At 40.1% G+C, this 18,493-nt stretch overlaps 2 protein-coding genes across 3 annotated transcripts; both read right to left on the reverse strand.

Annotated features, from left to right (window-relative positions):
- Positions 1–11,064: 11,064 nt before the first annotated feature.
- LOC137891061 (speriolin-like) lies at positions 11,065–13,209 on the reverse strand. Of its 2 annotated transcripts, none has more exons than XM_068735485.1 (4): positions 12,592–13,209; positions 11,992–12,198; positions 11,764–11,888; positions 11,065–11,652 (listed from the first exon to the last, which is right to left on the reverse strand). In XM_068735485.1, the coding sequence occupies exons 1-4, from the start codon at positions 12,689–12,691 to the stop codon at positions 11,398–11,400; spliced, it is 687 nt and encodes a 228-aa protein (XP_068591586.1). In that variant the 5' UTR covers positions 12,692–13,209; the 3' UTR covers positions 11,065–11,397. The 2 variants fall into 2 exon arrangements, with proteins under 2 accessions (XP_068591586.1, XP_068591585.1); XM_068735484.1 differs by having other exon boundaries at positions 11,992–12,201.
- A 104-nt stretch (positions 13,210–13,313) lies between these two features.
- Positions 13,314–16,884, reverse strand: grinab (glutamate receptor, ionotropic, N-methyl D-aspartate-associated protein 1b (glutamate binding)). Its single transcript, XM_068735483.1, has 7 exons — positions 16,736–16,884; positions 15,474–16,103; positions 15,256–15,359; positions 14,744–14,944; positions 14,252–14,380; positions 14,011–14,154; positions 13,314–13,794 (listed from the first exon to the last, which is right to left on the reverse strand). The coding sequence occupies exons 2-7, from the start codon at positions 16,072–16,074 to the stop codon at positions 13,642–13,644; spliced, it is 1,332 nt and encodes a 443-aa protein (XP_068591584.1). The 5' UTR covers positions 16,075–16,103; positions 16,736–16,884; the 3' UTR covers positions 13,314–13,641.
- Positions 16,885–18,493: the final 1,609 nt, after the last annotated feature.

Below are 18,493 nucleotides of genomic sequence, written 5' to 3' on the forward strand. Positions count from 1 at the left end.
TACGTTTCACAAAATGCAATTGTCTTGTCCAACCAACTGCCAGTTAAATACACATTATAAAATAGCACATCTACTTAGTTTTTATTCCATTAGTTTTTATTTAGTCAATCACAGTCGTAAAAGAAAGTAAAGATTGTCATGTGAAATCCTTCGGAGGACACCAGCAAACGCCACCGCCGGTGCAGGAGACCCTTTTGATTATACCAAGCGCTCCTCAAACCCTCGACGTGATTGGGATTAACGTCAGTCTTCCTTCAGTGCAGAGTGATTTTCATCAGTAGTTAGTCCACTATCCAGTGAGTACAAACGTATTTTTTAAAAATATATTTTATTTCCCACAATCAAAAGGTTGTGTGTGTGTGTGTGTGTGTGTGTGTGTGGTGCTGTATTCAAACTGCAGTTTGGATCCCTATTCTTTCTCATCTGAAATGTTATTAGCGGCAGCTACTCTTGCTAGCTAACGTTAGTTCAGTACTTAGTCGGGTTTCCATTTAGGAGTCAGAATTTCAGAGTTTTTCTCATCGAAATAGAGGAGAGGTTTGTTAAGGGGCTGTACGAGAGAAATGCTCTCATTTTAGAAGCTGATTATCTTTTTAACGTCAAACTCACTACCTCATTAAAACCTGCCGGTGTCATGCCAAAATGTGATCGTCTGCCAGGAACTGACCATCGTTTGAAACACCGGTTAGCTCACGATTATTTAGTTTGTCTGTAAAATTCAATACTTACTTACTGAAGGTTAAGGCATTACGTAAGCAGAGGGCTACTTGGAGTTGGCATGACTTAAATAATAAAACGCTAACTTTTACATGATAATCGCTTTATTTTCTTGGTTGAGGACATTGACAAATTTGGCGGTAAATGTACTTAAATCAAATCTAATCCTGCTGTAAGTGTGCGGGCCACATACGATGTACCGACAATGGCCCAGTAGTAACACAATGTGGGCCTGTTGTGGAAAGTTGGCAGGAGAGGGAAATACGTTATGCCAGTGATTGTTTGCTATGGTTAGGAATAGGATTAGGGATATTTTTAACACCGATCAGTTACAGAAAATAATATGCAGGTAGTTTAAATATTAATGTAATATGATAATTTTCCAGATAGTCAGAACATTTCATTGAAAGCTGTACATGTGTAAAAGTGTCTAGTCATGCCTTGTGTCGTCATCCACTTCGAGATGTCAGCCAAACACGCAGCGATGCGCGTCTCCACTTGGGTGTCACCGGGGGGGAAATGACAAGACCAGCTGGGTGTCATCGGCATAACAATGGTAGGAGAAGTCATGCGAGCGAATAACAGAACCCAGAGATGTTGTGTAGAGCGAGAAGAGAAGGGGGCCCAGAACTGACCCTTGCGGAACCCCTGTAGTCAGCATGCGTGGTTCCGACACGGCCCCCCTCCAGGTCACCTGGTAGGATCGACCCGTCAGGTAGGATGCAAACGGGGAGAGTGCAGAGCCTGAGACGCCCATCCCCTCGAGGGATGAGAGGAGGATTTGATGGTTCACAGTGTCAAACGCCGCAGACAAGTCCAGGAGAATCAGGACAGAGGAGAGAGAGTTAGCTCTCGCGGCGTGAAGCGACTCTGTCACCGCAAGGAGGGCCGTCTCTATGTCGAGTGACCCACTTTGAACCCGGACTAGTGGGGGTCCAAAAGGCTGTTTTGGTGGAGATAGGAAGACAGTTGGTTAAAGACAGCACGTTCAAGTGTTTTGGATAGAAAGGGTAGAAGAGAAACCGGTCTGAAGTTCTTGACATCAGAGGGGTCAAGTGATGGTTTCTTCAGAAGGGGGGTGACTGTGGCGGCCTTGAAGGCCGTGGAAAAGCATCCTGAAACAAGAGATGTGTTGATGAGGTGGGTGAGGAAAGGAAGGAGTTCAGTCGCAATAGACTGAAGAAGAGGGGAAGGGATCGGGTCAAGGGAGCACGTGGTGGGGTGGTTAGATGTAACAAGGTTGAGGACCTCGTTAGGGGAGAGAGGAGCCAGATAGGGTAAGATGGGGTGTGGAGAAGGGAGGGAGAGCTGTGGGGGCAGGATTGGACAGGGAGAGAGGGGCTGAGAGAAGGAGGATCTGATATTGTTTACCTTCTTGTCAAAGAAGTTGGCGAAATCATCAGGGAGAAGGGAGGAAGTAGGAGGAGGGGGTGGGGGTTGGAGGAGTGAAGTGAAAGTTTCAAAGAGTTTTTTAGGATTAGGCCTCTCTTAGGCTCCGTCTATCAGTACGCACTGAGTCCGATAGCCACGGGGCAGGTGGAGTTGGGCGTGCAGGCCTGGAGGTGAAGGGACAGAGTTTGTCCAAAGAAGAAGTAAGGGTGGAGAGGAGAAGATCAGTTGCAGTAGTCTAAAAGGTACTGTCACGTTAACCAATTTAGTTTTAGTATTTATTTAGTAACAGTGATTAGACCTCTAAAAATGGATAGAATACAAGTGAGAAAGCGAGCTGTAAAAAGAATCTGAGCCATGATGGTATCTTTTCAGAGTGAAGGAGATGTTGAGGCTGCAGAGGTTATAGGTCAGGTTTAACAATCTGATGCAGAATCAGACTCAGATGGCCAGACAGGTGATGTGAATATAAATGCTTGTGAGGGTTCACAGGTTCATCAGTCTGATGATGGAGAGTCAGATGCAGATGGCCAATCAGATGTCTTGTTATATTGATGAGAATACTTCTGAGAATTCCTTAAAGACTTCTTTGTGTGACTGGGCTGTGAACTTTAAAGTCTCTTTGGTTGCTCTGACTGCACTCCTGACTATCTTGAGAATGTATCATCCTTTGCTCCCCAAGGATGATAGAACTCTTCTCACAACCAAAACTGTATATAATGTTCAAAGTCTAAAACTAGATGTGTCTCAATTTGAAATAGATGAGGGTCTCCTGCCAGTAAAGGACCAGCAAGGCCTCCAAAGTCTTGAAAGCCAACTTCAGGAATCTGACTTTCGATCAAAACTGGTGAGTGAGTGAGTGAGTGAGTGAGTGAGTGAGTGAGTGAGTGAAAGTGTATTCTTTCTGATAAGAGGCACACGTATACATTATTTTTTCATACTTTAGATAAACCACCTCAGCCAAGGATACAGTTTGGCGTCTATTGAAGCACCTGATCTCAAACACCCTCGCAAAGGAAACCAATTGGAGAGGAGTAAATGGGAAAACATCCATGGCTTCCCTACAACTGAAGACAGCTGTAATCGGTAAATGCTCCTCATAGTTCAGATAGAATTTCACCTCATTTTGTTTGTCTGTACCAACAGAAACTTTAATGTCTTTGGAAACTTTTTTCCACATCAGCTGCTGTAAGGAAGAACATCCTGACATCTTCTGAACGTGAGGTTGAGATGTTCATGAAGAGGTGGTTGCAGCTGGCAGCAGATAGAGAAGGGGGCAGAAGACAGCAAGCCATAGGATGCAATGGCTAACAGGTCGAATGTGTCGAACAGGTTGAGTGTAACAAAAGATTACAAATTTGAATGTGTTCAATACAGCAATACTGACCAAAATTTTAATTAAAGTTGAGTTGAACTTGTATATTTGTTTTTGATTTCTAACAGAAATACACATAAATGTATATCAACATATCTGTGTACCTATCAAGGGTAATTTCTGTTGCACTATCCTCTGTTCCTCAATGTGTTTTTCTTTAGTCTGTCTTTGTGAAAAGCTGAATTATGATACTGGGTATTTTGTTATTTTTTTTATATTTTAAGCAAGATGCAATCGACAATGTATTAGCACTTGCTAATGTTTTTGTGTGTATAAACACATCGTGGCAATATTATAGCATTTAAAAACTGCAGCTCAGCGAAATTGTATTAATATTATTAATGTACAGAAAAAACGAGTATCACGTTTCAGCTTTTAAGACATGATGAAAGAAATGCAAAAATACCCTGTGGTACAGAGGTTAGCCCAGAGGTGAGGTGGGATTTGAGGTCTCCATGGCAACAATACAACCCATCATGCAGTACATAGGCCAGGTCTGGGCCAGCAGCACATTCGTAATCTGATATCAGTATTTGGGCCAGAGCTGGGGTTAATTATAAAAAGTTACAATGTTGTAGTATGTGGGCCAGAACTGGGCCACATCATTTTACAATATGTTTAAACGCATTGGGCCAGGTCAGGCCCACTTACGTTTCATCTGACAGTCATGCTGTATAATGGACAGTTTCGGGCCGAGGACCCGGGCGTATACTGGGCCAGAAGAAACGCAATCATGTGGCCCAACAATGGGCCACATGAATTTTGCTATGGTTTTCTCGTTTTTCGTTTTAAACCAAAAAACGGAAATGCGCTGTGTCTGAATTGGTGTCTGAATTCAAAAACGAAAAACGAGAGAACCAAAGTCAAATAACGAGCCGAATTTCGTTTTTGCAAATCGCATTTTTGTTTTTTCCTTTTAAAACGACAACCGGTAACCCGGAAAGAAGAATTTTTAAAAATAAAAGTGAAGGCAATAAAATGACCGTATGCAAGACATGCTTATAGTCTGTGATGCAAGCACATAGGGTTACATTCGAAGAAAAATAAATGAATGAATATAAATAAATAAACCACATTAGAAGAAAATACATGAATGAATATACATACATAATCCTGGGCCGATGGGAGTGTGTTAGCATCAGTAGTTGACTACATACAGTTTAATATTCATTTATCCATGTACACGGCAAGAATCAACTTTTAGATTAATTGGTGCATTGTTTGATGCAATGCAGTTCGTGATATAGTTTAATCAAAGACATGTTTGTGTTCACAGAAATGTTGCTGTTGGCACTGATATTTGTTTTTCCACTGTATTGTGCTTGAGTGAATGCTTGAGTGTAGCCTGTAAGGGGACGCAGAAGCCTGCTTTGGGAGGAGGGCTGTTGAAAACTGCGACTGTAATATGAGAGAAAAACATGTCAAGCACAAGTCAAATACTCCCCTAAAAGCAGAACCCTTCATAATTAGTGTTGGCATTGCATTGTGATTACATTCCAAACCACCAAAAATGTCCGAGACACACCACACCTAAAACTCTCTATTCTTCTAGTTAAATAATAGATTCACCAATTGATTAATCGCCCTATTAAGTTGAAGATTAAACAAACACTTGAAACAGAGTAAAGCTGTGGTACTGCTGTGTACTGCAGATGAACTTTGATGCTACCTAACACCTCTACTTCCCGAGAAGCGAGATGCAAGACCCTAAAAAGCGCAACAACGTTCTGTGGTTTGGGCATCTGGCTGACACTTACACATTGGATACTTTCAGGCATATTTTGGTTTCACGCCTAACTGACAAATATGAAACAGAACTCTTCTAATCTATAGCCATATAGGAAGTGCTAGAGTAATTTACTTATTATTCATATGTTTTATCCTCATTTCAGCTTCATTTCCTTTGATGAATTACGATTTCTATCCTTATATTGAGCTAAGAGTGTTTTGATCTCAGATATATTCTTTACATGTAATCTCATATATTTAGTGTCAATTTAATGATGATAGCCTTAATGTGTTTTTCTATCATTTATAAATATGTAATTATATGCGTTTCTATGTTGACTGAATGGAAAAGATCGGTAAATTAATTAATTTGGGGTTTAACTTACTCTGATAATTGTCAGACTCAGAAACAGGTTGTAAGTGCAGATACTGCAACTATAGTAATTGTTAGAGAAACATCCTGTTCAATCAAAACCTTAGGGGAGCTAGCAAGAAAGTGTTAACTTAAAGAACAAGTCTGTCAGAATAGATAAGACTGCATAAATGCTTTATCCAATGAATTGAGAATAATTAGTTGTCTACCATATATGGACCAAGAGGTTAAAGAAGTGCAGAGTAAAGAGGCATATATAGGAGGACAGAACAAAGAATCAGGGCTGTAAAGCTCTTGAGGTTTTTGGGCTGCAGGCCTTCAGGTCTTGGACACTTTTGAAGGTCTTTTTGGGGATTTGAACTTTTGACATTTTGTCTTCTCTTTTACTTATTTTTACTTTATCCATTTTTGTAACCTTTTTTCTTCTTTTTATTGAAAAAATAAAACTGGTTTGTATTTTGTACATTCTGACCAAAGTTCAGTCTTGCTTATCTCTGAGAGTGCCTTTGTAGTCTCGTAAAGGCCGACAGTTCATTCAGGAGAGACAAGTCAGATAAAGAAAAAATATTTTTTTATTATTAACAGATATGTGATGATAAAGTCTTGACAGAGTCTTTGGTGCTTGGACTCTACAGGGAGATTTGTAATTGAGGGGCATCTGCTCTGAGCAGCAGCAAGATAAATCCAGACACTGGTGGTGGCTGATGAGGCTGATAGAATGATGAGTTGATGAATCTGCAAAGATTAAACGGAGATGGGGAGGTAAAGGGGCACATAACAGCAACATGAACATATTGAAAATAGAGAGACAATCATATTGAAAAGAGACAGCAGCAAGATGATAGGTTCCCAACCACACAGGGTTCCTCCTCTAGCGGTGGCCCTTTAGAGTGGGTCCATCCTGGAGTACTTCTAGTCCTCCTACACCTGTTGCGCACACACACACACACACACACACACACAAATCCGTTGATATCCGTACGTTCGTTACCTAGGTCAGAGGCAGGGGCGTCGTTAGGCCTATTTTTACATTATATTTTTTAGGGGGGCTGAAGACCCCCTAAAATGTTCTTTAGCCCCCCCAAATAGTTTGGCATTATTGGCTTTAAAAAAAATAAAAATATATATATATTTTGGTGATGTCATTAAATTAAACTATTGTTTCTCACATGGACACGTTATTTATAACTCTAACATGCTACATATGTGCGTGCGTTCTGGTTTGTATGTTTTCTCTTCAAAGTACAATCCAACAGCCTATCATCATACTGTCTATTTGCCCAGGGTAAGTAAATGATGCATGGAGTGAAATTGTAAGTACAGGTAGTTACAGAATGTGGCTATCTGTAGTTGTTAACGATTGTTACCTGCTTACATTTGGGTTTACTTGAGACAAATGAAAGGGAATATTGTAGTGGGCTATGTTAACACTAAGCTAGCTAGCTATTTTGTTAGAAACTGTCTCCAGTGAGCAAGAGTGAACGAGCGAATTCAAAATACAAGAAATAACTATGACATCTCTCTATTCTTTGCATTAATATATCTCTCTAGTATTTCAAAACAATAATATCAGTACCTATAGAATGTTGTTTATAATCAGTTAATGGCATATTTGACACTGAACTAGTTCATCTTTATCTCAGTGATAGTGTCCAAATGAGCATAAAATATCACTGGTATGTAAAAACAACACGGACAACAAAATAGATGTAAATGTTGATCAAAATCGTATTCCCCTCTGCTCATAATAAAACAAGTAAACAACTCAAAAGACCGCACACATCCATTGTGTGCGGCCCCTTTAACAATTAGGATTTGGGAGTGATGCGGATATGAAAGCTAGTTTATCCGTCTTTCCTTTGGAAGCAGGAAAATGATTTCTCTCTTAGAGAAAAGTTCATATTTGTGTTGTCAAATTTCACTATGACCCTGAAATTCTGTCTCTTGTGTTATCATACACTGAATGCAAGCAAAACTACAGAGCAAAATCACACTCTTTCTGATTGAACCAATCTATGAACTGTCTGAACCAATGGATATCCGTGGCCCCCAAAAACATTGCCGCTCGCTGTGCGCACAAACATGCCCCTCCCCTTGGGGCTAAGCCCCTCCTTTCTTTGACTCCTAGAAACGCTCCTGGTCAGAGGTCATTAAACAAGCCATTTTCCAGTGCCTTACTCACTCAGGGAGGGGGTATCGATCCGTGATCCGTTACACCACTAATATACAGTATGTATATATATATATATATATATATATATATATATATATATATATATATATATAGTGTTGGGCAACTTAACAAGTTATTATCTCGTTAACGCTTTAATTAATTAACGTCGACAATTATTTCATCAATCTTTAGCAAGTGTAATGGGATAATGTCTTTTATACTTGTTAGGGGTTTATACTTATTAAATGTTCTTAATCAGATCTTATAGTTTTTGTGATACTGCTTGACAGTTTCGGTGTTAAGACCCTTTTGTCACCTACGCTAAGTTTCCAAGAAGCGGAACGTGTGGTGACCTTTGTCCACGCCATAGCCACTTCAAAGCACCTTCCTGTTTTGCGAAGGAAGTGTATCAGACACTTCTGCAGGTGTAAGATTAAGCCCCCCTCCTTCTTACCTACTCTTGCAAATCGGTCGTCCGACCTGGGTATGGGGCGAAAGACCAATCGAACCAGTAGCTGGTTCCCTCTGAAGTTTTTGCTTCAGGATAGCTGACGCTCAGTTTATCCCCTCTGCATTCACGTGAATATGGTGTATAGAAAGTGTTCAATCATAATTTTCGTGGTGCCCACGTTACCTGAAGGCAACGTTGTTGAGGAATGTCCTCAGCCTTCTTTGTGACGCTGTCACTCATGATGACGCGCCCCTCTCAGTTGAAGCCACGCCCCCACGCTAGATCAGGGTCAAAAGTCTGAACTGAAAAAAACGATCTGAAAGTGAAAAAAAGATTTGAAACCGAAAAAAAAAATTGGAATCTGAAAATATAAAATCTGATACAAGACCTCAAATATCAAAATATATATGAAAGTGAAAAATGCAAAAAATAAATGTATTCAAAAAAAATTCCAGAACTGAATCAAAATTATATTCAACCCAAAAAAACTTTTCATTCACTTATTTTTATTTTGAATACATTGCTTTATTTTTCAATGTTCAAGACCATAATTTGAACTTTCAGGTTCAAATTATTTTTTCAAATGATCAAAACTTTTGACCTGGATTTAGCTCCATAGCAAACAAGACCGTTTTTTTGTCACTGCCCTGTATGCATTAGCTGAGCACTGCAATTATGGGATGTTGCATGACGAGCTTATCAGAGACCAGATTGTGGTAGGGCTGGCGGACACGCGGCTATCGAAACGCATGCAACTGGAAAAAGATCTAGACCTGGAAAAATCCATTAACATGGCAAGACAATCAGAAGAAATCTAATCACATAAGACTGAACTCCCATTACAACATTCTGAAATTATTAAAGCGATAATGGCAATGGTAAGGCGCCTGGCCCAGACGGCTACCCAATAGAATTTTTTAAAACTTTTACTCAGAAATTATCCCCAATTCTACTAGATATGTTTTTTTTACCTTACAGTTATTTAGCAGACACTTTTATCCAAAGCGACTTACAATTCAGTATTTATCTATACACCATAGGCACAGCTACGGGAGCAATTTGGAGTTAAGTGTCTTGCTCGGAGCCGGTAATCGACCCGCCGATCATCTGATTGAAGGACGGCCCTGCTCTCCACTTAGCCACGGTCATCCCATTTTTAGATTCTTTGTCCCGTAGGTCGCTGCCACAAACACTGACTGAGGAATCAATTATCCTCCTTCTTAAGCCAGATAAAGATAACACAGAATGTGGCTCGTATCGACCCATCTTCCTCCTAAACAGCGATGTTAAGATCCTGGCCAAAGCCCTTGCCCTACGCCTAGAAACCACAATGAGTGAAGTGATCTCTGTTGACCAAACCGGTTTCATTTTGGGGCGACACTCATTTACCAATGTCCGTCAGCTTTTAAACATTATTCACTCTCCTGCATCCAGTCTCGCTGGACGCAGAGAAAGCTTTTGACAGCTTTGAATGGGAATACTTATTTACATGTTTAGAGAAAGTTGGTTATGGTCCTAACTTGATTTCATGGTTTAAACTCCTATACAATTCACCCAAGGCCTCTGTAGTTACAAATGGAAGGCAATCACAATACTTCACATTGTCAAGAGCATTGTTGTCCAATCAGTCCACTATTATTTGCTTTGGCCATAGAGCCCTTATCCATCACACTCAAGTCGTTAACATCAATAAGTGGAATTTTTAGAGGAGAGGAAGAGTATAAATTATCTTTATATGCTGATGATTTATTATTATATATATCATACCCTATTCTAAGTGTACCTCACATTATCAACGCCTTGTTAAGATTTGGTAAATTTTCTTGGTATAAACTTAATTTTAGTAAAAGTGAATGCTACCCTCAGGCTGTGATGGGACTTTGAAATACTTAAGGACATATTATGAATCGATTACTCTGGAAAATAAGCCGCTGATTAATCAATAATTAAAATAATTGTTAGTTGCACCCCTAAATGTTTCCCAAAGGTGACATCTTTATTTTTTGTTTGAAGACATTCAGATTTAAGGTTGCTGCAAACTATGATGTTGTGTCATTAATCACAGCGCAAAATACAAAGATAATCAGTTTACTATCATATATGGTAAAAAAAAAAGCAGCAAATCATCAGATTTTAGATAAGATCCTAAAAGAAACGTGCCTAATTGATTACCAAATGCCTTTACATTTTTTTCTGTCAATAAACTAATCCAATACGTTAATTGATAAATGTACCAACTCTTATTAATTTGATTATCTCATGATCCATGAAGTGGGGCACAGTACATCCCTTATGCTTACCAGGCATATTTAATTGAGTATTTCTTTAACAGAAAGGCTGTTGGAGAAAATACGTTCCTGTGAATTTATTTATGGTTTAACCATTTATAAAATGGCAGGTTTTTCCCGTGTGCTCAAAATTGACCCAGACAACATTTATCATGTATCATTTTCCAGCGTTTATTTAAAAATTTTGGACGGTAAATGCTTTGACAGTAAAAGAGAGGCTTTCCATCCTTCTCGGCCATGTTGCAGAGGCGGGTGAACACAACCATCAAGCCATCTCGGTGCCGTGTTCAGTGGCCCAATCCCAATGTCCCCCCTTAAGGACTCACAAACTTTCAGGCGCTCTCCCGCGAAGTCCGTGAGGGATTAGGGATGTCCTACTGTCAAATCATCGAGTGTTTGAGGGCTCTCTGGCAGACATTTTGAGCCCTTTATGAACCCTTTCCTTAAATCAGCATGGTATGCTGATTTAGCCTAAGGGAATTACCCACAAGTCATTGCAATGTGACGTTAAAGACGGGGTAACCAGTGGACACATGGAGACGTTAAAAAAAGGTAAACAAAGAAGACGGCTCACTTGAAATCAGAGGATATTTATTTATTTATTCAAATATTTGATTTTGTCATCGAAGATGTTTTGACAAAAACGAGTAAATAGGTTATAAGAAATTACCTCATCTTGTGAGGAAAGATCCTGGAAGATGTTCAAATCAGGGAGTTCAAAGTATAAAATAAATACCCACAATTAGACATCATATTTTTGGTTGTTTTCATGGTAATGTTATATGTTGCAGCAAAATTGCTGTCCCATTCCTATTTACACCATTTCAAGCCCTCACAGTCTCTCATACTCAACCACTTACCAGGTGACGTCAGTAAGTCCTTGAGGGTTCAGGGTTTGAGGCTTTAGGGGGGACATTGGGATTGGGCCAGTGTCAGCTTCCTTAGAAGGTCTGGATTATTGGAGTCAATTTCCTGGGTGCTGTTTTCGCCAGGCTTTTCAATCAGGACCCCATAGATGTTGACAATATTTTCAATGAAAGGAGAGTGCAGGGCTGCTTTATACCTGAACTGGCTCAACCTCTCCATGAGGTCAGTATACCTCTGAGTGAGACGAAGATGATAGTCTTCATCTAATTCCCCTGACGAGAGTGTGGATACCTGCAAAAGAGAAAGAAAGGTGTGTTACAGTTTTGCTCTCTTATCTGTGCACTGCAAAGTCACACAACCAGTGTTTTGATAGATACATAAATAGAAGTGTTCCGTTCTGACCTCTCTGTTCTTTTCTGAGATATTGAGCAGTGTGAAACCATGAAGCCTCTCACGGTTCTGGAAGACATGGGACAGAATCCTCCTATCCAGTTGGAAGGCAATCTCCCCCAGCAGGCTGTCTGGACCTGTGATGAAATAATTCCAATAAATAATAGTTGTGTTTTCAGTTTCTTTTAGGCAACAGCACTGTTACTGCTCTAAAATGTCAACATGTCAGGCATCGCTCACCTTTGCCCTCAAGAGGAATATCAGGCTGGGTGCTCCTAAACTCTGCGTTCTCACTTGAATCTGCGTGCACCGAGTTCTGGATGAAAGACTTGAAGCCGACAGGGGAGGAGGTTCGCTGTTCACGTATTAATCTGGTTGGTTGCAAGTCTTCTCTGAATTCTCTCTCAAAGGTGTGGGTGGGTAGTTGTCTTCCTGAGAGTGAGCCAACTGCTGAACAACAGAGTGAATTATTTATGTCATATTTCACTAAGGCCAAGAGTTGATCCATTAAAGACATAGAAACCATATATGCTTCTACCTCCTCACACCCTGATTGGAAACGGCCTTTTCACTTGTCTGAATCTAAAATGTTTTGACCAGCTGAAGAGTGTACATACTTGTTTTAGCCTTGTTAAATAAATAAATCATTAAATATTTGTTTACCAGATTTTACTTGAATTGTCTCTTTATTCCTTTTATCATATTTTACTGTAAATAATGTATTTCATTCTGATCTAGTGAATGTTACTTTTCAGCTCCACATTTGATTAGACTTGATTTTAATTTGCTGCTTTGTGCGAAGCTGCCATCTAGTGGCAAAGACAAACATGTCTTACATACCTCTTACTTCCTCCAGAGCGTCATTGATGGAGCTCAGCATCCCGGCTATCAGGTCTTCGATTTCCTTGCTTTCACCTAACATCGTCTCTAACCGATCCATTAGCTGGCATCAAGGCTTTGCTCTACGTCCATTTTGAGGCTCCCAGTTTCACAGCTAAGCCACTAAACACCCAAAACTTTCTGATGGCTGACAAGAACTGCATTTCAAATCACAACTATCATTATCAATCGTATTTCAAATCACAACAGATCTTTTTTGGGGGATTTTTCACTCCACAAACAGAGATCAGGTTTAAAAAATAACTTTATAAATAGCATTAAGTGTTATTTCATGTTGGACATATAGTGGTTTGACAAAGAACCAGAGTCTGCGTACCAGCTTTGTTTTGGGCTTTCAACCACACCAATCTCTTCAACAACTGATGTTTGCTCAGTCACCATGTTGATGGATCTGTTTTTTTAATATACCATGTCCCCCTTGCTGCCCTACAGGTCAAACAGGAAAGTTCAATCTTGACCCAAATAGTGGTTTTATAAAATTATCCCAACTCAAGTTCCACTTACTACCTTCTTCCCGAGTTTTATTAACCACATAATAAGTTCTTCATGCACTGAAGTAGCTAACCTGGCCTTGAAGTTCTGAAAGTGCAATGGACAACATTGCAACATCTGTGTCTCCTGACAATGAAGAATGTGTGACACAGTTGAAAGCTCTGGGAAAATGTTGTCAAATATTTATACTGTTTAATGATTTCGTCTGGCATAAGATTTCTAAATGAAAATAAAGTTTTGTACAACACGTCAAATACCTGATAAAACGTTAATAAACCCCCATAACTACAACGCAGACAGACTATATATATATATATATATTATTTAAAAAAAACAAAAACAAAAAAAAACAAACATTTCCACTGGGTGAAGCCAAATATAATCAAACTACGTGATCAATGCACACTATAAGACAAAATGAAAATAAATGGTAACTCACTTCTAGACTTTAACTCAAAGCAATTTCCTGTCAGAATTTCTCTCTGCCTTTCCTACTGCTTAGCCCCCCCTTGCTCTCCCAATGATGGCGAGAATGTAAAGAAAGATGTTGATGATGTCTGTGTACAGGTTGAGAGCTGCAAAGACATATTCTTCTGGACTCAGGGACAGTTCCTTGTTGCCAAGCAGCATTTGTGTGTCCACCGCCAAGAACTGTAACAGAAGACATTCACAATGGGTCAAATATTTGTCTTTGTCACACTTTCTCACACTTTTCTTCAATAGAAAGTAGTTGAAATGAAGAGTGTTGAAAGCATGTTTTATTAAATTTCCAGATTAATGGGACACAGTTTCTGGAAAGAAAACTTGCTGTTGAACTTTCTTTAAATGTTTCAATGCTGTGGTCAAAATGGCAACTAAAGTACTTACACAGGTGAAGAGCAACGCTCCCAGTCCAGCATACACAATGTGCAGAATCCTGTCACGGATGAAGATGCAGAGGATGCCGAAGATGATCAGGACAATCAGACAGACGAAAAGCACACCGTAACAGGAAGTGAAGTCGTATTTGGTCTGTTGGAGGAGGCCAAGAAAGACATGAAGCTCACATTAGAGTATGATCAATGTACATTACATGCATACAAAGAGGCCAGGACTGACTGATACAAACCTGCAGAGAGAAGATGACCACGGTGAAGCACACGACTGCTGTGATACCCACTGCCATGACCACTGTGTCAGTGTCATGGAAGCTGGCAATCATTCCCACCATGTAGGACATGCTGAGAGTCAGGACCGACTGAAAACAAGAAACACAAATACATCAGCAATCTTGGATGTTTGAGCAGAGTGCAGTTTCGTGGCATAAAATAGGAAAAAGGCATTTCATTTTGTCGTCATGAAATAGTGATTTGTGAGGCTCAAGCTGAATCTAATCTGTGTAAACTTTTAAGAATAGGTCTTTAACAACTTTACAGATAAAAAAAAATGTAAGCTTTTTAAAACTGTACCACATCATTTTCCAAGACAGTTGCACGATTCATAAATCAGAAGGCCTACAATTCAATAGTCCAGCTAACACAGTACTTCCTGGGTTGTACCTCTTCCCCTCTCCATCTTTTATTTTGAAAAAAAAAAAAAAAAAAAATCTGAGCAGACTTACTAATGCAACAAGGTTCCATGGATGTCGTCGGCGAATGCTTCCACAGCAGCTGATCACACAAACTGACACAAAGAATATGGCGTATGACACGAAGTAGGTCCAGGTGTTCACCTTGACAAACACCTTGACTTGATCCACAAAGGTGAAAACAGCCACGAAGGCGAACGTCACCATCAGCTGAGCGGTCAACACCAAGAATACCTGGAGGGAAGAGTGGATTATTGGGCAGCAGGTCACAGATAATATTTCTAACAAAGAATGTCTAGTGTTTTACACGGTGTATCATGATTCATTTTTTTAAAAAGAGGTTATGTTTTAGGTTGTGTTTGTTTGTGATTTAAATTAAATTTGGTAGAAAATATATCTCAGAAAAAAAAGTACTTAATTGCATTGATAAGAATGAATAAATAAATATAATAATATAAAAAACAAATACAATCCTGCTCAGTGATTTGGAACGCAGCCTGTGTTGGCCTCATACTCCGAGCCACATTACCACACTAGCTCCTCACCTTTCGAATGAAGGCTCTTCTTATGCTCTTGTTATCTAATCCAAAATCAAAGTCTTGGTTCTCATGAAAGGGTGGTGGGTCCTCCTCGCTATGGTAAACATTATCTGCAACGGTACCAACCAGAAACATCAAATTGATTATATTACACTACGAATGTTCATGTATAATTACAAATATAGATATTTACATATATGTGCAACAATGTTAGACATACTAACCGCTGGAGTTTCCATTGAAGCCCTGGCCTGGTGGAGAATATGGTGAGGAAGCGGGGTTGGCCATTCCGAAAGCTCCAGGAACACCCTTTCCAAAAGCAGTCGGTGGAGGGAAAGGGAGACCACCAGGAGCAGGGAAACCACCACCAGGAGGAGAGAAACCACCAGGAGCAGAGAAACCACCACCAGGAGGAGAGAAACCACCAGGAGCAGAGAAACCACCACCAGGAGCAGAGAAACCACCAGGAGCAGAGAAACCACCAGGAGCAGGGAAACCACCACCAGGAGCAGAGAAACCACCACCAGGAGCAGGGAAACCACCAGGAGCAGAGAAACCACCACCAGGAGCAGAGAAACCACCAGGAGCAGGTTGACCACCAGAAGCAGGTAAATCACCAGGAGCAAGGAAACCACCAGGAGCAGGGAAACCACCAGAAGCAGGTAAATCATCAGGAGCAAGGAAACCACCAGGAGCAGGGGCTCCAAACATGTTTGGGCCTGGCATATCCAAGTCAAATGTGACAGGAAACGCTGTCTGCCCGGGAAGCGAGGGTGGAGAGGGAAACCCCTCCACGGGAGCGTATGCAGTCTTCTCGGTGGTCATCTCTGGCTTAGCTCGGAAGCACAGACCCGCTAGTGTGTTGGATTTGTGTGACAGATGGGGAAGTATAAAATAAAAAATAAGTCAAGTGAAAGGTTATGCAGTTAAAAATAGACACTACTGTTTAGATGATAGCGGTTGACGGACGCTCAGAGTGGTGGAGTCCACAGCAACGTCACCGAGGCCACGTGACACTGGTCTCTTCCGGTATATATCATAATTGATAACCATCGACAGCTTCATTTAAACAACTATGTACATGCATCGAGACAACGGTGTGCTCTACCACTAACATCGCAGCTAAATTGAGGGTTAAACGAAGGTTTTGACTCCAGGTTTAATAACGACTCAAATGTATTCAATTTGCCCGAGTTTCCTCCCGAGTTTCTCCCCGTTCCCTAAATGTAACGTTACGTTAGGCCACAATTTTAAGAAGTTATTTAGCCTACGTTACACATAGATTCAACTTTATTATGAGGTGGGTGGGCACAGAGATAGCTAATAACTATCACAAAGAACGAGTTCATATGTTTTTTGTTACATCGTTCAACACAAGATGGCCATGTTTTTTCACCAAACAATAACGTTAGGCAATACGATTGGAACCCAGAGGCAACAAAGACCAACAAAGTTGGGGTAGTTTAAGTCTTTCAAAACTACTCACATTGCTCGCAGTCAACGTTTTAATCCCAGAAGAGCCCCTCTTAAATTATTTGTGGTATTTATTCCGTAGGTTCTAGCCCACTTGGGTTTCTTTTTCTTCACCCTGACTGCCAGTAAACTGCTGTTACCTCTCCGCCCCCACGATGCGGATGTCGCGTTCAGGACATACGGGATGGTCGGTAGACCAAGAAAACAGAAAGACAGTGCATTGTGGAAAAAAAACCTTACTCCACTTAATGCGGCTTTAAGTACACTGAGCAACATACTTTAGCCGACATAAGACAGCCATGTTTGCTTGGTTTTCTGACATTTCCGTATTATTGCGGCAACTACGTTGGAACTGTCAGAAAAGTGGACATGGACGTTCACATGAGCACGTTTTACAAATCGAAACCTTAAATTACGATAATTACGATATGATTGAATGCAGCACGGTGTGTGTGTGACGTCCTGATGGACGTCTGCTCGAAATGCACCAAACGAAAGTGAAGTGAAGAGCGTACAATTCTGTTATCGGAAAGAGGAGAGTTCAAGGAAGGACAATACCTCAGCTACAGTGGTGGAAATTATCTAAATACATACACTGAATAACGGCAATTAAGTGCAATTCTGAGGTGCTTTTGCTTTACTTGAGTATTTACATTTTATGCAACTTTATGCTTCAATTCCACTACATTTGAGAGGAAAATTATGTAGCTTACTTTTTACTCCACTACATTTGTACGACAGTTTAGTTTCTGGTTAGTATGGTTAATCTATGGTTATTATCATAGATTAAGCTACCCTACAGTGGCATATATAGCTAAAGGCCTTGTTAATTAATATTAGCCCCATCTTTACTAGCTGCAACATTGAAGTGATACTTATATTTGAATGCATCAACGATTATAATCCCATAATATATACTGTGCTATACTTCAACAATGGGTTACTCTGCATAATGAGTATTTTGTAGTTTTGGTACTTAAGGTGTATTTTGATGCTAATACTTTGTACTTTTGTTCAAATAAAATGCTGAATGCATGACAAAGTATTTCTATGTAGTGGTATTTTTACATGAGTGAAAACTTCTTCCTCCACTGCTTATCTGCATAATGCTTGGCAATAAAAAGTGCCTGGCATGAACCAGCAGGTGTCAGGAGACCACCACAGCTATAGTAAAATGACCTGAGAGGGCAATCAAAGTGTGTCACAAAACAGCTTTTATTTTCATTTGTCAATGACACATAAGTGGTTGGACTAGTGAAGGATTGTAAACAGGTGAACAAAACAGGGAATGGACCGTGTGATCTCAAACAACCATAGGCCCCAGAGAAGAGTTTGCATTTCAGTTATTTGGGTCTGCTCAACCACAGAAGAGCCAATAAAGCGCAGCATCAATTTATTTTTAAACATAATTTATCAGAATTTGTGACTTTAGAAATATTGAAAACATGTCCACTACTTTAGGTTATTTTGATGTTTTTGATCTATTTAATTTCAGCATGAAGGAATATGGCAAACAGCTTATTTTCAACTACTCGTAATGTGGGGGGAGAGACTTCACCTACTTACTATTTTGGAGTCACAGCAGGCCGGATTCATGTTGCGCAAAATCCAAGTTGATTTAAAATATAAACAGAGGCAAGCATCACATTCTGCAGCAGTGTTTAAAGTGTACATCAATTACCTAAAAATGTGTAATCTGTCATTAGATAGTGACACAGGTCTTCCCTTATGCATATCTTGCCCATTGGGTTTATTGGGTGGTTTCTATCTT

The sequence above is a fragment of the Cebidichthys violaceus genome, unplaced genomic scaffold (genome assembly GCF_023349555.1).
Source record: "Cebidichthys violaceus isolate CVI_PGR_0920_01 unplaced genomic scaffold, fCebVio1.0.p SCAF_7, whole genome shotgun sequence".
Taxonomy (NCBI): domain Eukaryota; kingdom Metazoa; phylum Chordata; class Actinopteri; order Perciformes; family Stichaeidae; genus Cebidichthys; species Cebidichthys violaceus.